The sequence below is a fragment of the Macaca fascicularis genome, chromosome 1 (genome assembly GCF_037993035.2).
Source record: "Macaca fascicularis isolate 582-1 chromosome 1, T2T-MFA8v1.1".
Taxonomy (NCBI): Eukaryota; Metazoa; Chordata; class Mammalia; order Primates; family Cercopithecidae; genus Macaca; species Macaca fascicularis.
In genome coordinates this window covers 73,587,547-73,613,262 of record NC_088375.1, presented here as the reverse complement: position 1 = coordinate 73,613,262, position 25,716 = coordinate 73,587,547, and the positions used below count along the sequence as shown (strand labels likewise).

Here is a 25,716-nt window from a genome sequence, read left to right as displayed (position 1 = left end):
TGCCCATTTAAAAAGTACAGTCTTTGTTTTATGTTTTTGAGTTATAGAAGTTCTTTATACATTCTGGATACTACTTCCTTATCAGATATATAATTTTAATATATTTTCTCATGAGTTGCCTTTTCACTGGTTGATAGTATTCTTCGATGCCAAAAAGTTATTAATATTAATTATGATGAATCCAATTCATCTTTTTTCTTTATTGCTTCTGCTTTCAGTGTCATAGCCAAGAAATCATTGACAGAGCCAATGTCATGAAATTTCTCCTTTACTTTCTTCTAAGAATTTTAAGTTTTAGCTTTTATGTCTAGATCTTTGATCCATTTTGAGTTAGTTTTGGTATATGATATAAAGTAAGGGTTCAATATCATTCTTTGGCATGTGGGTATTCAACTTTTCCAACATTAAAAAAAAAAAAAGGGTCCTTTCCCCATTAAATGGTCTTGGCACCTATGTTGAAAATCATTTGCCCATATTTGCAGGGGTTCATTTTTAGGATCTCTGTTCTATCGCATTGGTCTATATGTCTGCCTTTGTGCCAGTAACACACTTTTGATTACTATAACTTTGTAGTAAGTTTTGAAATCAGAAAGTGTGAGATCTCCAACTTTGTCCTTTTTCAACGTTGTTTTGACTATTTGGAGTTTTTTGAGATTCCATGTGAATTTTATAATGGTTTCTTCTGTTTCTGCAAAAAGCATTGGGATTTTGATAAGGATCGAATTGATTCTGTAGATCACTTGAGCAGTATTGGCATCTTAACAATATTAAGGCTTCCAATCCATAAACATGGGATGTTCTTCCATTTGGTTGTCTTCTTTAATTTCTTTCAACAACATTTTGTGGTATTTCAGTCTTTCACTTTCTTGGTAAGTTCATTCTTAAGTATTTCATTTTTTTTATGTTATTGTAAATGAAATTATCCTATTAATTTTATTTTCAGATTATTCATTCTTAGTGTATAGAAACATGCCTGGTTTTTCTATGCTGACTTTGTATCCTGATACTGTGCTGAATTTGTTTATTAGTTGTAACAGTTTTTTGTTTGTTTGTTTGTTTTTTAGAATCTTTAGAGTTTTCTCTATATGATGTCATGTTCTCTGAGAACACATAGCTTTGCTTCTTCCCTTTCAATTTGGAAGCCTTTTATTTTTTTCTCTTGCCTAATTGCTCTAGCTGTAATATCCAATATTATGTAGAATACAAGTAGCAAAGGGTAGCATCCTTTTCTTGTTTCTGATTTTAGAGGAAAAGTTTTCAGTCTTTCACTGTTGAGTATGACATTAGGTATAGGTTTTTCTCATATACTCTTGATTATGTTGAGGTAGTTTTCATCTATTCCTATTTTCTTGAGTGGATTTATAATGAAAGAGGTTGAATTTTGTCAAATATTTGTTCTACATCAACTGAGATAATCATGTGTTTCTTTTTTTCCCTTTTTTCTATTGATGTAATGTGTTACATTGATTAAATTTTCATATATTGACCCATCCTGGTATTCCAGGAATATATCGCACTTGGTCATGTTGCAGAATCATTTTAATGTGCTTTTGAATTCAGTTTTCTAGTATTCTGTTGAAGATTTTTGCATCAATATTCATAAGAGCTATTGATTTTAACTTTTTTCTTGTAGTTTCCTTGGTAAGTTGTATGTTTCTAGTAATTTGTTCATTTCATCCAGTGAGATGGATTTTTGACCAATAAATTTGGACAGAAAAGATCTCAAGGATAGCTGCTAAGAGTTATTGTCCCATTTTTTATACTCCTTATATATCTATGTATAGTTAAATCTTGTCCCATATTTTTATATCATTTTGGTAAACAGTACATCTCGCTTTTACTCAACAAATTTTAGGATATCCAGTGCTCACCCAAAGGTGAACTAATTGAGAAGAGGAAGTCCAGGACTACAAATCCCTAAGGCAGTCCTAAATTCTTCAGTGGATTTGTACCATTTCTTAAGAAAGCTTGACAAGTCATTAATTGGATTATAGAAATCTTACCTGGACCATGCTTGAAGGCCATAAGACCCACTAGATTGATCTTCATACTCACATATCTTATATAATGAAGAGATGTTGTCCAGGGGGAAAGATACGTCCAAGAAAGAATGGTAGAGAAAAGGGGAGAAGGTCTGTTGAAAGTCTAGGAAGAAGAGGAGGAGCAGGACAAGAGAGAGAAGGAAGTCGGGGTTCGGAGGGCCACGAGGGAAGCCAACCACGGTGGGGTCATGAGATAGAGAAGGGAAAATGAAGTTTGGATTTTAGATCCACCAAGTTTTTATTAGTTCTTTTGAAAGTATCCTTAAGGGAAGCCATTTACAAAATTTTCTGTCTTTTAGAGTTGTTTTTATACCAAACAAACAAAGAAGCTAACTCTTGGTATTTAGAATATTTGAGTCCTTTGATCTTAAGGTACCAGGCAAAAGATTATCTAAGTCTGTTTTTTTGTTTGTTTGTTTTTGTTTTTTAGATATGCCCAGGCTGGAGTGCAGTGAAGCAATCCTAGCTCACTGCAAGCTCTGCCTCCTGCCTCCTGGATTCAAGCAGTTCTCGTGCCTCAGCCTCCTGAGTAGCTGGGACTACAGGCATGCACCACCAAGCCTGGCTAATTTTTTTTATTTTTAGTAGAGATGGGGTTTCACCATGTTGGCCAGGCTGATCTCCAACTCCTGGCCTCAAGTTATCCACCCGCCTTGGCCTCCCAAAGTGCTGGGATTACAGGCGTAAAGCACCACGTCTGTTGGATTATCTTATTCTTATATCAGGTTTCCCAGACTGTCCTATGAAGAGAAATGTAGCAAAATTCAGTGTGTGACATAACCCAAAGAAGTACTAGTACACTGACTTAAATACAGTATTTTTTACCTCCTCTCATGTAATTAACCTTCCCAATGGGAGTATTTTTATTTGGTTGTCCAAATATAGTTTGGTTTAGGAAATTATAATCATAAGCAAAATAAATGTATCAGTAGTTGGTTTTTGAATCCACCCTACTTTCCAAAAGAAAATTACTCAAAACAAAAAAGTATTCCTAGATGTTTTTCTATAATGCCACATAATCCATGTCACCAGACCTGATGGTGAGGAAATAGACAACATAGACTTACTTGTAAGTTGCCCTGTGTGTATCTGATCTGACATACATGTTTATACACAAACACTTTGGAGTCATTTGGAAATTTTGCAACTCCAATATGATAATATTCTCTCTAGTAATTCTGTCAATCAGTTGGGATCCGCAAGATGATTGTGATAAAAGTTAATTGTGAGTCATAGCATATTTTTTTAACTGACGTAATGATTATTATTGTCCTAAATTGACAGGTGAAGTATGCTGTCCAGATGAACAGCACAATCGGGTTTCTGTTGGCATTGGTGATTCCTGCTGTGGCAGAATGCCGTACTCCACCTCAGGAAACCAGATTTGCTGTGCTGGGAGGCTTCATGATGGCCATGGCCAGCAGTGCTGTGGCAGACAGATTGTGAGCAACGATTTAGAGTGTTGCGGTGGAGAAGAAGGAGTGGCATACAATCGCCTTCCAGGTAGGGGACCCAGGTCTACCTTTCAGTAGATGGAGGATTGGAGAAGCAGGGAGAGTGAGAAATTTGCCCTAGAAATAAAACAAATAAGTAATTAAAGCTCACATTGGTTATATCTAATGCAATAATTTGGAACATACTGTTTAACACATAACATTGTAATCTCCCAATTTTTACATGTATCTCATGTATTTCATAAAAACACATCAATTTTTTTCCTCTTGAAAAGGTCATGTCCACCAAAAAAAATCCCACACATAAATGCATTGGTTATGAATGAAAAGAATATTTCCTAGCAAATAGTATACAAAATTATTATAATGATATTGTGTCATAATTCTTTTACTCCCTATTCTACTGTATGAAGCTAACACTAATATTAATAACAATAAGTATCTTTGAATGAATACTAAGACACTCTACCAATATTTTATATATTATTACCTCAAATAATCTTCACAATAATCTTACATGATAGGTACTATTATTATCTACATTTTAAAAATGAAGAAACTGAAGTTCAGATATTAGATATTAGATGTTAGTTTCCACTTGCTAAATACCACACAGTCAGATCCAGATTTTGGGAGGCCTGACACTTATGTTATTGGAGGTGAGGATTTTAAAGACAAGAAAATTAAAATATGAAGTCAGTGTTCACAGCATCTTCACCAGGCATAGATTCCATCTCAAGAAGCCACTTTCTTTGCTCCTCCTTAAGAAGCAACTCCTCATGTGTTAGTTTTATGATTGCAGTAATTCAATTACCTCTTCAGGCTTCACTTCTAATTCCAGTTCTCCTTCTATTTACCTACATCTGCAGTTATTTTTTTCTTTTTGAGTCTAAAACCCCTCAGTGATCCATGAGGGTTGGAATCAACTTCCTCTAAACTCCTGTTAATGTTGATATTTTGACTTCTTCCCGTGAATCATGAATATTCTTAATTGCATCTAAAATGGTGAATCCTTTCTAAGTTTTCAGTTTGCTTTGCCCAGATCCATCAGAGGAATTACTCTCTATGGCAGTTATAGCCTTACAAAATATATTTTTAAATAAAAAAACTTGAAAGTCAAAATGACTACTTGACCCATGGGCTGCCGAATAGATGGTGTGTTAATAGGCATGTAAACATTAATCTTCTTGTCTATTTCTATCAGAGCTCTTGGGTGACAAGATGCATTGTCAGTGAGTATTGATATTTTAAAAGAAATATTTTTTCTGAGCAGCAGGTCTCAATAATGAGCTTAAAAAACATAGTAAACCATATTGTAAACAGATATGTAATCATACAGCCTTTTTGTTCCATTTACAAGCACAGGCAGAATAGATTTAGCATAATTATTAAGGGCCATAGAATTTTTGCAGTGGTCAGTGAGCATGGGCTTCCACTTAAAGACACCAGCTGCTTTCGCCCCCCAACAAGAGAGTCAGCCTGTCCTTTGAAACTTTGAAACCAGGCATTGACTTTTTCTCTCTACCTATGAGAGCTCTAGTTGGCATCTTCTTCCAGTGCAAGGCTATTTCATCTACAATGAAGATCTGTTGTTTAGTGTAGCCACCTTCATCAATGATCTCACCTAAGTCTCCTGGGTAACTTGAGGCAGCAGTTTCTACAACAGCACTTGCTGCTTCACCTTGCACTTTTATGTTATGGATATGGCTTTTTTTTCTTAAACCTCATGAACCAACTTCTGTTAGCTTCCAACCATTCTTCTGCAGCTTCCTCACCTCTCTCAGACTTCACAGAATTGAAGAGAGTAAGAGCCTTACCTGGACTAGGCTTTGGCTTAAGGGAATGTTGTGACTGATTTGATCTTCTATCCAGACCACTCAAAGTTTCTTCATATCAGCAATAAGGCTGTTTCACTTATCATTCATGATAAGTGAAATAGAAATCTTAACTGGACCATGGTTGAAGGCCATAAGACCCACCAGATTGGTCATCATGCTCACATACCTTATAAGATGTAATGAAGAGATATTGTCCAGGGGAAAAGATATGTTTGAGAAGGAGTGGGAGAGAAAAGAGAAGAAGGTCTGTTGAAGGTGTGGGAAGAAGAGGAGGAGTATTTTGATTTTCTTCAAGAACTGTTCCTTTGCATTCATAACTTGGCAAACTGTTGGGCATGAGAGGTCTAGTTTTTGGCTTATCTTGGTTTTCAACATGCCTTCCTTGATAAGCTTAATCATTCCTAGCTTTTGATTTAAAGTGAGAGACATGAGACTCTTCCTTTCACATGAACACTTAGAGGCCATTGTAAGGTTATTAATTGGCCTAATTTCATTATTGCTGTGCCTCAGAGAATAGGAAGGCCCAAGGAGAGGGGGAAAGATAAGGGAAAGGCTGGTCTGTAAAGCAGTCAGTACACACAGGACACTCATCAACTAAGCTTTCTGTCTTATAATAATAATGAAAAAGCTTAAAATATTGTGAGAATCATCAAAATGTGACACAGAATCATGAAGCAAGTACATGCTATTGGAAAATTGGCACCAATACACATGCTTAATTCAGGGCAGCCACAAACCTTCAATTTGTAAAAAAAGCAGTACCTGCAAAGTGCAATAAATCAAACCACAATAACATGAGGTATGCCTGTGATACTAAACTACTATATGCCTTTTTAATTCTCATTCTCTCGTATGTGTACAGCAGAGCTTTACAGAGGTTACATGATGTGATTTGCAACAGATCAAATGCAGAATGAGAAAGAAAATTAAATTGCCTTCTCTTAACTGAACATTAAAGAAGCTTGCAAAAATATAACACAATGTCATTCTTCTCACTATTTTTTATTTGAAAAACATATTTATGCTTCATAAATATGTTGGCATGTTATGGATTTATTATATTTATGTCTAAATGCATTAATTAAAAAATTTCAAAAATTTCTGCTGTAAGTTTTAACACAGTACATATCAACAGGTAAAACCCATATAAACAAAAGGTATTTGGGGTCCTCAATAATTTGTAAGCGTATAAAAGGATCCTGAGACCAAACACCGCATGTTCTCACTCATAGGTGGGAACTGAACAATGAGAACACTTTGACACAGGAAGGGGAACATCACACACCGGGGCCTGTCGTGGTTGGGGGCAGGGAGGGAAAGCATTAGGAGATATACCTAATGTAAATGACGACTTAATGGGTGCAGCACACCAACATGGCACATGTATATATATGTAACAAACATGCACGTTGTGCACATTACCCTAGAACTTAAAGTATAATTAAAAAAAAGAAAACCATATTTGCGCTTCATAAATATGTTAGCATGTTATGGATTTATTATTTTTATGTCTAAATGCATTAATAAATAAATATTTCAAAAATTTCTGCTGTAAGTTTTAACACAGTACATATCAACAGGTAAAATCCATATAAACAAAAGATATTTGGGGTCCTCAATAATTTGTAAGCTTATAAGAGGATGCTGAGACCATAATTTGAGAACCACTGCTTAAAGTCATAGTAATGTCTACTAGAAAATTATGGCAATTAATTAGTTATCCTGTACTGTGACTAACCTGTTGAATACCTTCTCCTCCTACTTTAGGTGAAGTAACTAATAACAGGTCTATTAAAGATAGAACCAAGGTGGCAGGGAGGATGCAAAAGTGTTCCCCCCTGTATACCCTAATACATCAGAGTTTAAAAATGACAGCAAAATATTTGATTTTAGTGTGTTTGTTCATCTGTAGCTTTTTAAAAGAATTAGTCTACTGCCATACTCCTTCCTTTGTTAAATATGTATTATGTAATAACCATATTCAAGATATCATTCTTGGTGCTTGGCAAGTGTAAAAATGGCCAAGATTCCATTTTTATCCTCAAGAACTTACAACCTAATCAAGGAGAAAAGTACCTACAAGGTTATACACAGGCCGTAAGAGAGGGATGAATGCATGCATATTCTTAAGACTGAGAGATCACTCCAGTCAAAGTAATGAAGGGGGTTGTTCCATTGGATTGGAATCTCAAACAGTGAGTATGATTTTGGCAGGCATGGCTTGAGCTAAACTGTGAAATCAGCAATCCGTAAAATACAAATAGTAGTGAGGACTACAAGAGGTATACACCCTGTGTAAGGAAGAAAGGAGATAAATCTGAGTAGGCAAAGGGATTTGAATATTAGGATATGAATATTATTTAGCACTCAGGGAAGAGTCAATATGATGATAAGACCTGTAGTTTAAGATTAAATTTAGGTGGCAGAACAAATGCAAAAGAGAAGGAAAGAAAAGTCAGCACACCATTGGCATAAAATAAAATGCATCTGTTCTAAGAAGGGGAATGGAGGTTACTGTCCACTAGGACAGTGGTTCTTAATTTGTTTTCCTTTTGAATATTTTGAAAGTTACAAACCCTCACTCTGAATAATAGTGCATAGAATACACACAAAAATTTGCTTGTAATTTTATCCACCCTTGAACTCCATCCATGAACTCAAATTTCAGAATCACTTTTTTATTTACTTCAAGATGATGTTGCATGCCAGTCAAACATTTCTTACACAAGTGGTGACAGCCCTCAACTCCTGTGAATCAAGATAAGCTCTAGAGTTTTTTATGGTATTCTACAGCTCTGCCAACTCTTATAATCATAGTGGACTGAAGGAATAATAATTTTACAAAGGAAAAAAAGAATCTCTTTTTATTCTCTTGACCTTCCTTCCTGCAGTTTGCACTGAAAATAGACAGGTTCCACATGTATTTTTCCTCTCTCTGCTGCCGTTCACTCCTGTCGCCCCTAATGACTGTGACCTTAATGACCTTCCAGAATATCCATATGGCCCTTTTTCTCCTCAACCTAGCTACAAACAGCATACCTGCTACATACGGGTTTGGATCTCATAATATCATTCCTAAGCCTGGCCTCTCTCGCTGGCTGGCATTGTGTGCCTGCCACGAGACCGGGCTGGCTCGTAAAACATCTCTTTATGTACTTTATTACTTAAACTCTTTTATTTGCCTGCAGGAGCCCTTTAACAAAATCACATTGAATTGACTTTCTCACACCAAATCAAATCTCCCTGGTCCCAGTTCAGTTGTCTTTGTCAATATGTATTTTATAAATGGAGTGAATTAACAGATGCTGTTGGAACAGAAGTGCTGGGGTGGCGTTTATGTTTTTAGTGCTCTCTCTGGGCAGATGAGTTGTGTAGAAGTGTTATACAGGTATCTCGGGATGAAAGTCATGCGCGTCATTTCAGTGCATATGTATTCTTAGCCATTTTCTTTGAATAGATTTTAAGCCTATTTATTACTCATTTTTTTCTTAGTGTTTGCTTATATGGCTTTACCATTTATGCCATTAATCTTGGATTGGACTTGATTATATCCTTTAGTATGAAAAGGTGAAAATTAAAACCTCTGTTTCATTCAAAGAGGACAGATTTTTTTCTGTTAGCCATGGGAAACTGATCATGAGATGACTTTGGAATATATTGACTTATTTATATCATAAATTTTGTCCATGCGGCCTTTGATGTGAAACTCTGAGTTGAAATTGTTTCAGAACACAAGACTGAGTTTTCACGTCCTGGACTCTGACTTCAGTAAAACAGATAACTCTCACTGTTTGTTTCATAAGATGGGAATTTGGGAATTTTGCAGAGGGAAGTATAATCACAGAAGTCCATGGTATAAGGGTGGTATTGAAAAGGCATTTCCCTGAAAGATTTCCATATAACATAATGATTTTTTTTTTTTGAAAAGTGTAATATATCAACGCTATAAAATGTATCACAATGATTTGGGGAGCGTTTTTACTCTACCCTCTCAGTTTTGTGGTGGTAGTCACAGAGCCATCTACTGGTGAAGACAAGCGTGAATTTCTTTTCTTTCATGCTCTGCCACAAATGTTATACCTTTGTCCTAAGGATGACTAATCACAAATCTTGTTTTTCTTCTAGGCCTAAAATATCCCTTGGCTTAAAATTTGGTCCCCATGAACAATCTCAGGGTTTCACAATGATTTGTCATATTCCAGACTGGATTTTACTACTATATTATTTTTATCTCAAAGACATGATACATAATTCTTGGTCTTCTTAAAAAAAAAAAAATGGAATCCCAGTTTTGCAGTCTTAACTATTTAGAAAGTCATCCAGCAGATATGTTTATAAATGCATTTCTTTTGAGACATAGATATGAAATAAGCATTGGTAACATATTTGAAGTATTAATAATATTGTGAGTAAAAATCTTTTCCTCCACTATTTTCTCAGTTGCGTCCAATCAATGGAAACCACTGGATGTATATACAGTTTAGAAAGACAATATATGCTTTTTGATCTGAAAAATAAACATCTACTAGTTTAATGTGTACTATACCACTTTAATAACATCTGCATCTTGTTCAAAGACACGCTCCACCTTTGTACAAATTTAATGAAGAGGCTCTGGAAGAATGGACCAATCCATCAATAATGCATGACCTATTTTGTTTTTCTTTGGGCATATTTAAAATTGTGCATTCCATGTGTCAAAGTTCAAAAGTCAAGTGCTACATGTGATAAATTAGGTAGGGGTCAAAAGTTATTGCAGTGCAGTTTCAGAAGATTGTCTGTCTCTGAATTTGCAGCTCATTCATGCTGAAGTGATGCACTATGGGAATTACTACCAAACTCTGCTCCGCAACATCTGCTCTCCCTAAGTGAGTTAGTGCACGTCAGACATCTTTATGTCAGAATATTGCAGTGATGGATGCAGTCTTCAGAAAATGCTGCATAAAATCTGGTGTGCCGTTCTGGCCATTAAGTGAAATTACTATTTAAATTAATGGCACTGTCACAGTTTATCTGTGCAAAGAATGAACGCTGATTAGGGTATTAAGTAATTAGCAATTTATCACACTGGAACAAGGTTGATAATAATTAAAGAAGTAATGGTTTACCAAAGAAACTAGAAAGGGAGTCACTTCTTGTTATGTGAGTGAAATCTTGGCTGAAAATTTCAATTCAGTAATACAAAGATGAAGTTCTTTGTGAAAGAAGGCATCTTTTTTTTTCTAGTTTAAAAGCAGTTCATTATCAAAATTTTAGTTTACCTGTCAGAAGTCCCTCAGAGTGATCAGATGACTGATTAGGAGTTTCAAATTAGGTCAATGTCTGCATTTTTATTTTATACTGAAAGCATAGTGAAACCATGAAGTAATGTGGGAATGGGAGGGGGAGAATATATTTCGCTCCCTAAAAGACCAGTTTTCAAATTTTGATTGCTCTTTAAAAGAGAAACATGAATTGTCTTAAGAAAACTGCCAGAGAAAAAATTAACAGTAAAGAATCCACAGTTGTATTTAAATGTCTAATCAGAAGGGGCAGAAAAATGCCCAAACAATAGAAAACTTGAAGCTACGGATTTTTCTTTTTAGTTTATGTGCGTGTATGTACACACAGGTATGTATATGTTTATATGTATTTGTGTGTATATATACACATACATATACATACATGCATATCTACACACACATAAATATGTATATTTGTGTGTATGTACTTATACATACACACATGCACAGATATATACCCACCATAATCAAGACTCAGACAAAAATGAGCCCTGTTCTGTGTATTTACTTGAGATAACTTTTCCTGGAAATGTTAAAACAACTAAAATTATTAATTTAGCAGTTAATTTTTAAATCAATTACTTCGAAGAGTTATCACATTAGATAAACATGGTATGCCAAAACTCTGTTAGGATCAGTGTATATCATTAATCATAAATAAGAGTTTTTAATATGAGGAGACTTTTGTAAGTAAAAAGATGAATGAGAGGGTTTTTTTGGAGGCGTGTGTGGATAAACATCTTTCTTAAGGCATGTGCCAAACCAATGTCTACTTTCAATGACTTTTTTTAAAAGCACTTTTGATCTATGATTCGAGTGTCTTTAATAATGTAGATGTTTACACAGGACCAGATTAAACAATTCAGGACCCCAGGGCACTTTGAATTTGAGGTTCTTTATGTTATCAGTCGGAACTAATAATAAACAAACAAAATTCCAATTAAAATAAATCATTCATCACTTTGTGCTGCTATATAACTGGATATAAATTCTAATATAAAAACACTGTGACATACAGTATAGGCACCTTGATTTCTAGCTTGATCTGACTCAAGTAGTGTTAATGTATTCCTGCTGTAATGTTAACATTTCTGCCATTTCTCTTCGATGGCAATATCTAAATGGTGCAAATGCAGGCAATTAAACTGAATTTGGTGGGAGAAAATGTCTATCTGGTATCTCAGGTATATGTATCTTTCATTTAGATGTGGGGATCAGTGATCCTCTCTACCAGGTCTTTCTGCCTCTGTCCCCAGCCTGTCACCCATGTCTGTGATGGGTCTAGAGCAAAATGTGGCTCAAAAAATAGTGGCTGATTAGTGCACCTGATGAGTGAACATGCTCAGCTGAATAAATACCAAATCCATCTCATTAAGAAAGAATGGTTACCATTGCAGCTAAATTCACGAGAAGCAAATATTTGTACCCTAAATAAAGCTAAATAAAACTTGCACTGCTCCTTCTGCAGGGCTTCCAGTTCTAGGATGGTGCTACCTTTCCACTCTGGCTGGGCTCTTATCCCAGAGTACTTGAGTGACCTTTTCTCCCGTATGAATTTCTAGAGCTTTCTCAGAGTCCCTATAGTTTAACTAACCTTCCTTTGCAACAAGATGTTATCATCACGAAATGCACAGGCAGTTTTCGTGACAGAAATCCTATCTCTTTTTATGAAGCATGAGAGAAGTTTGGCCCAGCTGAATGATTTTCGAACACTTCCTCTTGTGTGTTCTTTTCCTAATTAGTGTCTAGTGCTCTTGGTAAGAAGGACCCTCACTGCACATTTAAATCACCTTGGTAGGGAAATGCTACCTTAGGTATTACACCATTTCAGCAACTGCCTGAGTCTGACATTTTTATACCAAACTTTATAGCAGCCTCAGTTTTCTTCCCTTTTTCTATTTCATATTCATATATAACATTTTATTGTTGCAGGGATGTTCTGTTGTGGGCAGGATTATGTGAATATGTTAGATACCATATGCTGCTCAGCTTCCAGTGGAGAGTCTAAAGCACATGTTAAAAAGAATGACCCAGTGCCAGTAAAATGCTGTGAGACTGAACTTATTCCAAAGAGCCAGAAATGCTGTAATGGAGTTGGATATAATCCTTTGAAATATGTTTGCTCTGACAAGATTTCAACTGGAATGATGATGAAGGTAATTGATAGAAAAGCTCTCGGAGGCGCTGATTTGACAATGGAAAGAGAAATACATTGTTCATAACTATTTTTCTAAAATAGGAATATAAAAACTCCTGTGTGCATTATTCATTTTCACATTACATCCATATTAATACCGAATGAGTTCGCTATGATTGATGTTATTGCAATGAATTCTAAAGGAATTAATAATGATTAGCTGTTCTCAGGGAGCTTTACCCAGCACTTCAGATTAGTGCAGGACTGAAAGTCTGTGTGCCGCTGAAAGAGCCAGCACAGGTCGTCTGGGGCCCCTGCATGGTGCCATTTCATGCCTGGGAGCACTGTGGATGGAGACGGGAGGAAATTCCCACTTCTTCTCCCTAACCCACCAGCCATCATCCACCACCTTCCTTTGATAGAGACCTTAGATCCAGCAAATTTGCTTAGTTGCACTTATATCATATTCCATTAGACAATGAAAGATGAGCAAATGCCTGTGTCAAAAGTGAGTGAATAGGCTTCTGTGTGTAATCACTTATGTTTTTATATAGTGATAGTTCGTACACAGCCATGTCATGTATGTGGGTATTAAACTTGACCCAGGACACCAGAAACCTATCAATTTAAGGAAAGAACCATGGACACTTTAAAAACAAACATGCTACCATGTTCTGTAGTAATTTGTCATCATAAGACCACTAAAAATGGGTGTCTTGGTCACAGACAGTGGAAGGTCACTTGTTCAATGAGGCAACTACACAGTAATTGTGTGGACCACATATACTTTGTACACTTTGGGATGTAAAATAACTCATGAGATTGTTGGAAGCCCTGCAAGCACTTTGTATCAATGAATGATTAATATTAATATAATACATAAGGTTGGTTAAATTATTATAATAAGGACAATATTTCTCCATGCTGAATCAAGTAGTGTGTTTTACATAATAATGTTCAGTCTGTAGGTTTTATTTTGTTTTCTGAAGACCTATCACTTGGAGACATTTATATCCTGTTCCAATCTGAAATGAATCACCATGGGATTTTTACATAGCTGGCCCATTAGGTCTTCCCTAAGCTATCAACTCAGGAATTCCTTTTACCTCTTTCCTGTGTTGTTTCCCCTGTTTTTTGTTTTTGTTTTTGTTTTTGTTTTTGTTTTTTCCTGTTTGTTTTTGTTTTTGTTTTTGGATTCCAAGTTTCATTCCATTTGGAGAATTATCTTCTTGTATATAGATGTATAGAGGGTAAATTTTTTGAGAGCTTAATGTATAAAAATACTATTATTTTACCCTCCAACAGGATTGATAGTTTGGTTGGATATACAATTCCAGGTTAAAAATTATGTCTACTCAGAAATTTGAGGCATTTCTGCATGTTTTAAGCTTCCACTGATATGTAGATTCCTATCTCTTTGTTGGTAACATGTTTCTTTTCCTATGAAAGCTCTTGAAGATGTTCTCTTTATCCTGCTCCACTAAAATTTCATGACAGTGAACCTCTATGTGGAAGCTAGGATGGTTTCTTTTTGCATTTTGCATTTTGTTTTCCTTTTTTGTGATGAGAGCATTTAGGATCTACTGTCTTAGCAAATTTGTTTATTTTTAAATTTTTTACATTGCAATTCATTATGAGTTAGGCAGTTGTCTTCCAAGTAACATCTCTAGAACCGAAGCCCCTTCCATCTTGTGATGCTTCACACGCAGCCCTTGGATCATAGTGGAAAGGGCGCAAGAGGGGACAATTGCACACAGGCAGTTCATACCTGGATATAGAGTACATCCTTTCTATGCACTAGTCACACAGACATATCTAGTCAGGTGGCTTCTCCTACTGCAGCCAGGTTTCAACATCCCATGTTCCCAGAAAGAAAAGGGAGACAGACATCACTGAGCACATTGCATTGTCTCTGCCACATTCATCTACTTTCCAGCTTCCAAAAAGGTATGCACTGTCTTGTGTGTATTATTTTCCTTCCTTTTTTCTTAGACTTTCAACATGTAAACCATTATTTTACTGTCATTTAGTTGGGCTTTTAGAGAATATATATATGTGTGTATGTGTGTATATATATACACACACACAAGCACACACACATGTGTATAGTGGGGTTCCATTTTTATAGTGTCATCTTGGCTCACTGCAACCTCTGCCTCCTGGATTCAAGTGATTCTCCTCCCTCAACCTGCCAAGTAGCTGGGATTACAGGTGCGTGCCACCATACCCAGCTAATTTTTGTTTTTGGGGTAGTGACAGGATTTTGCCATGTTGGCCAGGCTGATCTCACACTCCTGACCTCAAGTGATCCACCCACCTCAGCCTCCCAAAGTGCTGGGATTATAGGCGTGAGCCACTGCACCCAGACCCACTATATATTTTTGAATTTATTATTTTGACCAACTTGGTAAGAATAATTCAACTTATTTTATGTAAGAGAGAGGTTGAATGGAGATCAATTTTAATAGCAAACAGTATTCTAAATACATTATGCTACTTATGTAAAGGAAAGGCAAAGTAGATCTCCACATTATAAAACTATTACCTTATTTATAGCTCCTGTAATTTGGGTTGGTTAAGTATGTAATTTCCTTGGGTTAAAACAAAGTGGTAGTTATAAAAAATCATAAAAAGTCTGGAAATTTGTCAGAGAAAATGTTTATAAGCATAAATAATTATAATTATAATGACAGTTCATGAAACATTTGTATTTTTTAAAACTTGGATCAGTAGTACTTCTAATGGGACTAACTTTTCCAAAAACACAGGAAATGTAGATTCTCAAATATCAGTTCTTTATTTTCTCTAAAATTCCATAGGAAAGTATCAAATAGCAAAAATGAAATATTTGTAGTGTGAATACTAAGTTTAAAGACTTATCGGTGTTATCTCATTTGAGTCACACAACAAACCTTGGTGTAAATTTTGTCTCCATTTTTCCCACTGAAGAAGCCGAGGTTTTGAGAACATACGTGACTTCCTCAAGGTTACAGAGCTGGGAAGTTGCAAAACTGAAATTTTAATCCCAATCTGTGTCGTTTCAAAGTCATTTTTCTTTCTAGTATACAAACTGCCTTCATTTCTTTTTATAAATTTTGAAATATTCATTCATCAAGTGGAGGAAAAAATTCATTTGAAAGTCATAAAAGCCTACCCTATGTACGTCTAAATGAAATTTTTAAATACTCCTCTCTCTCTCTTCTCACCCCTGCCACTTGATTCAGGAAACCAAAGACTGCAGGACCCTCTGCCCAGCATCTATGGAAGCCACAGCACATTGTGGCAAGTGTGACTTCAACTTTACCAGCCACATTTGCACTGTGATAAGAGGGTCTCACAATTCCACAGGGAAGGCATCAATTGAAGAAATGTGTTCATCTGCCGAAGAAACCATTCATACAGGGAGTGCAAACACGTACTCTTACACAGGTAACAGAAAACAAGCTGTCTGCCCATGGCTTAATGGGGTTAGTGAGAAGCCGCTGAAAATGCAACTTTATTTCACTCTGACATCAACTATCCTTAAACTGGTATCAATACATTCCATCATACTTTGAAGCCAGCTAGTTACAAGGTAATTAAAGGCATAATCTGGATGTATTCAAAGTCAGTAGTTTAAAATGTGTTAAAGTCTAACTTTAAACAAGGTTGTATTCCATATTAAGGTAAATCTGTGGAGATATCTATGACCTTTACTGCTATATCCAGTTAATTTACAATAAACCCAGTTTTCTTTTTCAAAAGCTACAATGCAGCTTTCACTAAATGTATTGAATGAATATTGCTATACTCTCAAGCAGAAAGAAGGATGGACCTGTCTGATTAATAATAAAATCTAACAGTGCTATTCTGAGGACGAGGTAAACCCAAGCATGACGTTTCTCCAAGATGGCTGGTCATCTTGAAAACAATAACCTTTGCAGTTTTTGTAAATATTAATTTCTACATACCATCTTGACTCTGCTGAATTAGTCCAAAATGGTGGTTCTTAGTTTTGGCTGAGCTGTGTGAGAAACACTGTTAAGTTTAGAATTATCTCTAAAATAGTTCTGCCATCAATTAAATTTGTGTTATTCATCCATTTACTTAAGTCCCTACAAAATATGTTCTTGTTTTTTGAAAAGTCAAGTGTGTGTGTGTGTGCGCGCGCGTGTGTGTGTGCGCGCATGTGTGTGTATCATCTATCATCTTGATTAAATAGAATCCATTTAAGTGACATAATTTGAGCAACCTAAGGTTACATAAACAAGCAAAACATTGCCCCATTCTATCATGAATCATCATTCTGCTTTACTCAACCAAGGGGCGATAATGGCTAACCTCAAGAGTGCAGAAAGTAAGGTAGGCTACTGAGATAAAAGAAAGAAGATTAAGAAGGGAAGAAAGGAACAGAGATAAGGTTGATTGAACATTATTTAGTCTCAATGTTATACTAAGTACTTTAAAACCTTATCTCAGTTACCCACAAAGCAATCATATAAATATGATCATTTAACACATGGGGAAACTGAGGCTCAGATCTGTAAAAGTAACTCTCCATGAGAAAGAAACATATTCAAATAATGCCATCTTCAAAAGGGACAGATTTTGAAGACTCCAAGTGGTATAGGAGCTCCTTTAAGAGTGCTCCAAATGCACTTTGAGCTGTTCTTCCACCTGAAATGTCCTCATTTATCATCCTACTCAAGGCCTAGGTCAAGATTCATGTCCTCAGTTGGCAGTCCCTGTGCTGCTATGGCACATTGTTCACAAAGCTCACTAGCTTTCTCATGTGTCATATGGATTTGAACACTTGTTCCAACTCTTCTATTAGATTGAAACATCCTTATGAATAGGGCATTTTTGTTTACCTTTACTTCGTTATTTGGATTTAGAACACTATACAAGCAAAAAAACTTCTTGGAATGAATTTAATTAGGAAAGGCCTTAGATAGAGGACAATTTGTCCAACCTTCTATTATGTTCCCAGTCCCAGTTATAGATTTAAGTCATGGACTTTCATTTTAAAATTATTGAGTTTCCATCTAAGAGAGTCCTCTACTTTTATCTGCCCCCTTGTAATCAAGATCAAGATTTTGAAGGGCTTTTAATACATACTTGCAATAGCCCTCTCCAGAAGTGAATAGATGTTTCCACCTACTGATATAATGGTATGAGGGCTTTTAAAATCCTTATTTCAGATTGCTTTGCCTGCAGAAAATACTGTAAATGGAATATCAAAAACAACAAACTGTTCTTTTTCGTGAAAGATGTTCAGTACACAAGTGGTGCTATGATAATTCCATTGAGAACAATTTAGACTAAGTCAGACTCTTTTAGAAACTTACACTTGAAAGCTGACAATACCAGTGCTGACAAAAATTTATTCGTTCATGCAATCATTTATTTATCAAAAAGTATTTATTAAATGCATACTAATAACTAGTCACTGCATTAGGACTAGCAGCTATGATGACAAACAATAATTTTCACTGGGATTTGAACCTTATATGAAGAAAGAAGGAAGCAGCAAATGAGATTTGAAATGATGATGTGGGCTTTAGGATACAGAATTACAGTCATTACCAATGAGTAGTTTAATTTGCTGTAGCAGAAATGTAAAACATATTGACCAGCTGAGGGTAGGTAGATGGTCTAGGCAACTGAATTGCACAAGGTCATTCAGGGATCCAGAATCCAGAATGGCAACCAAAGGTATGTGATTTTTCTCTTTAAAAAATGATGCGGAAGTTGCCCATGTCTTTCTACACTCCTTCAAGTATTGAGATCTGAGTCATGTGACCACTACGAGCTACAAAGAAAACTGGCAAATGTGATTTTCTAATTAGGAGCCCTCTGACCAGGATGGAAGGGAGAACTGGGGAGCCATGGTAGCCATCACAGGCAACAAGTGGCAGATACCCTTTGAGCAGAGAAAATGGAAAAGAAAGATAATGCTTTATATTTGCAGAGAAATCTGCATTTTATGAAGTTCTGCCCCATAATTTATTGCATTTTATTTTCATATTAATTCTATACAGTGGGCGGGGAAGGGTTTATTGTAAGGAGATGTATATAAGGAGAATGTGACCCAATTAATCCAAGCATAGGGACTGAGAATTAACTCCATGTCCAATGGAGATGAGCAGCTGACCACGCAGCCAAGGAAGAAGGCCTCCTTTTCTGATGCTCAATCTGAGAAAGAGTCATCCAGAAGCTACCATACCAAAATACATACATACTCCAAATTCATCAAATTAGAGACATGGAAAATAAATTTAAATAATTAAACTTTCAAGTAAGTTTTTTTGGGGAAACGTGTAGCATTGGTATTTCCGAAGTTATTAAAGCTTAAATGGAACTAAGACTTTGGGGACACCACTGAATCACATGAGTGTTCATCGGATACAATTTTTGCCAGTTTGGAAGGCTCAGCAGGCTTGGTTTTATTGTTTTAGTAAAGTTGGTTGTTTGGTATTTTGGTTTTCAATTCTGGCTTTTGTGGAAGAGGGAAGGAACTAGATAGCAGAGTATGCTCTCATTTTTATTCACTGACATGGTACCATGATAAACTAAGTTTCAAATCCTGTGTGTTGTAATAACATTATAATCCATATGATTTTAAAATGTTTAAGTAATATTAGCAAAGTAATAGAAAGTAATAATTTATAAGTTCTATGATACTAAAACTATAAAAGAATGTTGGCAAACCTGTCTCATGTAGGAATCAAAAGTACATGAATTTGTGAAGCATTAAATCTTCTTATACTTTATTCCGGGGCTTTTATTTTTCATTTATTTAATATATCCCTCCTTCTGCTCAGAAACGGGGAATTCCATTCTGTATAATTCCGTATCCCTGAATCTAATAAACACTTTAAGTGTTACTTATATTTAGAAAATAAAGATATTAGAGTTTTATTTATATACAAAGGGTTTAGAGCATTAAAACAAATTTTTTAAATGTCTGAAGTTTTTGATATTCACTTTTAGTATGATGGTTAAAAAATGAAAATAAGAGAAACCTGCCTGTCTATTTTTTCTCTTTCCAGTTGTGAACCTCAAGCCCTACATGATATATGAGTACAGGATTTCTGCATGGAACAGCTATGGGCGAGGACTGAGCCAAGCTGTGAGAGCCAGAACAAAAGAAGATGTGCCTCAAGGAGTGAGTCCCCCTACATGGACCAAAATAGACAATCTGGAAGATACAATTGTCGTAAACTGGAGAAAACCTATACAATCAAATGGTATTGAGCTACCTTTAAAATACAAATGACAAAAATCCCATAAATTAATAAGAAAATCAAAATGAGTATAATCTACATGTAATTGCCCTATGCATCTAACCACTAGAAAACTATGTTCTGACAAAGGGAACTTTAAATATGTGCCGACTAATCACTCACTTTGTGGTGTAGCCCTCGTAAATTTTTAGCCTAAATAAATGAATAAAATAGAAGTAAAAGTTCCTTGAATCCCAGAATATAACTGAGCTGCTTTCAAATAAGCAAGGCATATTCAGAGAAGGCAAAAGAGTTTTAATATTGAAAGTAAATTTGTTTCATAGTGAAAGGAAATAAACATAAATGATTCTTTGATCATCTATGTCAAGAATCCCTCTCTTCTATAATAGTATAATTAGGAACTGCTTGAGATAGCAATATAATAGGAAATTAAAATTAAATAAAGCTATAGTATTGCATTTCATTCGAACACTAAGACTTGTAAGTTGTTTGCAAATAGTTAAAATGATACGACATTCAAATGCAGTCATTTTTCTACTTCTTTTAGGTCCTGTTATTTACTACATTCTTCTTCGAAATGGAATTGAACGCTTTCGGGGAACATCATTGAGTTTCTCTGATAAAGAGGGAATTCAACCATTTCAGGAATATTCATATCAGCTGAAAGCTTGCACGGTTGCTGGCTGTGCCACCAGTAGCAAGGTAACAGGAGTTGGCCTAAACTCTGGGCAAGGGGTTCAGCGTGAAGATTATGTGAACATCCAGGGTGTTAACTAGGGTGTTCATGTGTCCCCTTAACTGAGTGCTAATACCTAGGCCTGGAAGGAGAGATCATTGCAAGGGAGATTTATCCAAATATCAATCTTGTATTAATGAAAAACAAGTGAAATCTTGAAGCAGTACCACCTTTTCTTCCACATCCTTTCCTCACCAACCAATTTTAGGTCATCTATAAATCTATAAAAATGTCCAAATCATTATTCAGTTAAAGAAAATTTCTATTTAAATATGATATGAACAAAAATTGCCTGATTTTGAAAAAATGAAGACAAGGGCAAAAAAGCCTGGCACGGAAAATGAATTGTTCCAAGGCTTCTGCTATAGCCTTGTCAAGAAATAATGAAGACCTGAATTCAGGCAGCAGAGGTCAGAACCGAGAATACAGAAAGATACAACAGATGTGGGGGATAGAATCTACAGAACTTGGTACTCAACTATATTTACAGAAATAAAAGGAAAGAATCATGGATATTTTCAAATATCTGCTTGAATAATTTGTGGATCATGGTGTTATTCTGCAAGAAAATTTTTAAAAAAGAGAAAAATGTTAAAGGTAAAAGAATAAGATTCTGTTTTGTTAAGTTTCGTAAAAAATATATTTAAAGAGAAGGATCAGATAGCAGAGTGGTGGAAGCAGATAGTACTTGGCACTTCATGTGAAAATGTCTAGTCAGAAACCAGATTGAGAAGTGACAGAAGTTTCTAGAAAGATCTCTGTGGGAAGTTGAAGTAATGAGTATAAATATGGACATGGAAGGAGACTAGAGAGACACAAATACGGAATACCGTGGATGATGAGCACTGGGGAATGCTATCAAATGAAAAAGGAAGAAAAGCTCACAAAGAAGACTGGAAATAAACAATCAAACAATGTAGGAGCAAACTAAAGAAAGGGACATTTCACAGAAGCCAACCTTGATAAGGGAAGCCCAGGAGGAAACAAACTTACACAGAGTAGCTCTGATTCTTTTCATATGCTTGAAACTTTAGAAGAACAACATCTTTGCACACTGTGCAAGAGCCATCCAAATGAAGCATTCAGTCACACTGCTCAGCCACAGTGCAAGAATGCAACATTTTGTTCAACAGACCTCTAGAAACCTTTCTGAGTGAGCCACCATTTAGATAGATGGCAGCTGATTGGCCCAATCAAAAGTTATTAGTCCTAGAACAATTCCATGCTTTTTACATAGGCACAACTCATGCCTGCTACATGCAAAGCAATTGTTTACGAAGTGAAAAAAATTAACTCTATGAAAAAAGATAGCCAATTTGTGTCCAAAACTATGTTTTGACAATATTGACTAAATAGTTGCTTGATTTATTTATTTTTTTCTTCTCACTTGTTTCTTTATTTAGAAAGTTGGTGCAGACACTGTAAAGTCATCCTAGGTATCATGAGAAGAGTACTGAAATGTCTGCCCATTTATTCTGTTCAAAGCATATTATATGCAAGCAAGTTCAGATGTGGGTTTTGCTCCATATTTACTGGTGCTTAAAATGTACGAAATCAGGCTGTTAAAATGCAAAGACACTGATGGGCCATATGGAAGAGAGTTATCAAGAGTTCTCTAGTAAGACAGTCTGCCAGCCAGATTTTACTTGTTTAAACACTGAGGGCTGCACTCTGCCATCAAAATTGTTGTTGAACCTGTTGTGATAAATGGTACTGTGAGACTTATGTAATATATTCAAGGTCAGATTTCATTGTTTAAATAGGATGGGAGGGAAAAAAATGGAAAAAAGGGGACTGCTTCTCCAAACCCCTGCTAATGATATGCCAGGCCACACAACAACATTTTAAAACAAAAGTGACATTCTCATTGATCAGGATAGCTAGTGTACTATTACAATAAATTGCCGCTTAATTCCTATGTCTTCAGGTAGTTGCAGCTACTACCCAAGGAGTTCCAGAGAGCATCCTGCCACCAAGAATCACAGCCCAAAGTGCCGAGGCTCTGCATCTGAGCTGGAGTGCCCCTGAGAAACCAAATGGCGTCATTAAAGAGTACCAGATCAGCCAGGTTGGGAAAGGTCTCATCCACACTGACACCACTGACAGGAGACAGCATACGGTCACAGGTGAAAAAACAAACAAACAAAAAAAATCCTACTGGAGGAGTCTGTCATTGTGGTTAGGGGGGCAGAGCATCCCAGGGGTGTGTGTTTGATATATGAGGTCACTTCGAAAGGACGTGTTCTCTTGACATATGGTCAGGTCCCACTTATCCATGCTAATAGAAGAGCCCACACTGGCAGCAATACGCCACAACAGCAGATAACTTCAGAAATAATTTATATTTGGCCTTGATATGCATTATGTGAAGGGTTTTTGCATCAGTATTAACTTTTTTTTTTTCAAACAAACAGTAAGATGCATTTTCATTCCCCAAGGATATATTCATAGACAAGGGGACTAGGATAGCCAAGAATATACTGGAAGACAGGGGAAAATCAGCCAGAGATTAACATTTGTCTATCAAGTGGATAGTTAATACACAGGACTAGTTGACAGTGGAGTCATTGTGACAGTTTGTTAGTATTAGGAATGTTAATTAATAGCAATTGTGTTTTTTAAATTTATTATAATGTTTATTATCATTAGCTTTAATAATATACTATTAGTACAGTACAATGATATGTTAGGTAATTGCTAGTAGTGATTATGATAATAATTAACAGGTTTTAGCTTAAATGCCACTTCTGAAGGGAAGAGAATCATTTTCTGACTCACTTGGTTGAATAGCTTCTCTAACACGCCACCACATCACTTTGTTTTATTTTCACCATAGACCTCTCACTGCCTGATATTTTAGTGTTTGTTTTTTGTCTTTTTATGCCTCTCCACACTTGAACATAGGCTTCAAAAGAGGAGGAACCTTATCTACTTGTTCAGTGTTGTACCTCTAGCACTTATAGTCCTGAACACAGTAATAGGAGCTAAATAAATGTTTGGGGAAGAAATGAATTTAGTATGTACCAGATGCTGTCCTAAGCACTTTGCATGCACTACTAGGCAATTTGATTCTCCATCACCAACCTAAGATGTAGAGTGAATTTACTACCTTCATTTTACAGAAAAGAATACTTTGAGAAGTTAAGTCATTTATTCATTACTCGAGTCTACTGAATCATCCCGAACAACCCTGTTAAATTTAAATTCTAAGACCATGGACAAAATTGTATAAACTTTCCCTTTTTTCCCATTGTCAGACACCTCCTTCCAAGGCTTCCTGAGTGGATGGACCTCCTTCCATTGAACTGCACTTTTTGCAGGGGGTGTTGATAGCACAGATAATGAAACTTGCAGAAAAGTGCAGAAAGGCCTTGGAAAAATGTGCCTGATGTTTTCTAAGAAGAGACACAGGTTATACTTACACAGGGTGGCAAAATAAATTCATCAGTTTTCACTCTTAAATTCCACAATTCCCTAACACATAAGCAAGGATTCACTGGCAAAATCTCCAGTATTTTTCCAAAAGGGCCATAAACCTGCAGAAAGTGCTTAATACAACTCGTGGACTGGCACATTGTATTCCCTATCTCAAGATCCTGGACTAAATTAATAACAGTATTGAGGCTGAGTGCGATGGCCTGTAATCTCAGCACTTTGGGACGTCGAGGCAGCCAGATCACCTGAGGTCAGCAGTTCGAGACCAGCCTGGACAACATGGCAAAACCTCGTCTCTACTAAAATACAAAAACTAGTTGGGCGTGGTGGCGTGCATCTGTAATCCCAGCTACTCAGGAGGCTGAGGCAGGAGAATTACTTGAACCTGGGCGGCAGAGGTTGCAGTGAGCTGAGATTGCACCACTGCACTCCAGCCTCGGCAACAGAACGAGACTTTGTCTCAAAAAAAAAAAAGATAATGGGGTTGGGAAAAGCCCTCATATTTAAATGATCAAATTCATTTCTTTTATCTTATTTTACTTGAAGTGGAAATCATCACAAGTGATTGAAATAATGGTGTTTTACATAATAAAACCTTACTTCTATGTGGTGCTTTATCATTTAAAGAAACATTTGCATTTTGAATTCTCTGACTCTCATCACATCCTTGTAAGAGATGTTTTTAATAATCATATTTGAAAGATGAAGAAGAAAGCCGACCTACTCAGCGTATCCAAGGCATTCACTGCCTCTATCTGAAAGGAAATCAGAATAACATTTCATTCTCCCCAAAATGAATTGCCAGCTTGCAGTTTTCCAGATAGTACACTAAGTGGTCTAAAATAAGACTGCTGCTCTTAAGATGCTCTCACGTATAGGGAAGACTGACAAGAAAATAAATAACTGAAAGCAGAACTCTGTACAGGATGCAGTGGTGAAAAATCAAACGAATCACTTGGAGTAAGCAATGGGATGTTAATTACAGGGTTTTGAAAACCAAGTTAAGGCACATTAAGACTGTACCAGTAAAGGTTTCACAATACTTGAGATATAAGGCTAAAGAAATTTCTTCTTGTAGTATCTATCAACTTAACCAGCATCAGCTTTGAATTGTTGCCACTGTATTGGTTTGCATTTTTTAGAAATCAGCATTTATACACCAACAGACTAAATTCAATTATAATGTTCAAACCAACAGGATTGATAGCCTCATTAATTATAAAATAATTGCAAAGATTTTTCTTTAAATAACTTCACCCTACCAGTTCTTCCTTTCATTGACATTTTTAATGGCTACTTTTATGTCAGAGTAGATTTCATACACATATCTTGGTGCCAGAAATCCTATTATAGGAATAAATAGTTTAAGGTTTTTTAATATGATTTTAATTTTTACTTAACAGTAAAAATCATAATCTGGTAAAAGTCTTTAGGAGTCATTTGACCAATCTCCCTGTTCTACTTTTGTTTTGTTGTGTTGTGTTTTTAATTTCTATGGATATTGTTTTAATTAGATTTAGAGAGTATTTCACTCGTCCAATACAGCCCTAAATAGGGATTTCTTCG

At 35.9% G+C, this 25,716-nt stretch overlaps 1 protein-coding gene across 1 annotated transcript in view; it reads left to right on the top strand.

Annotated features, from left to right (window-relative positions):
* Window positions 1-25,716, top strand: part of USH2A (usherin) — an 800,507-nt gene that overhangs the window by 623,224 nt on the left and 151,567 nt on the right. Inside the window, exons 50-55 of the mRNA XM_005540847.5 lie at window positions 3,327-3,545; window positions 12,549-12,772; window positions 15,978-16,182; window positions 19,785-19,982; window positions 20,527-20,681; window positions 22,643-22,841. Of these exons, the coding sequence (XP_005540904.3) occupies window positions 3,327-3,545; window positions 12,549-12,772; window positions 15,978-16,182; window positions 19,785-19,982; window positions 20,527-20,681; window positions 22,643-22,841 (1,200 nt within the window). The remainder of the gene's footprint in view (window positions 1-3,326; window positions 3,546-12,548; window positions 12,773-15,977; window positions 16,183-19,784; window positions 19,983-20,526; window positions 20,682-22,642; window positions 22,842-25,716) is intronic.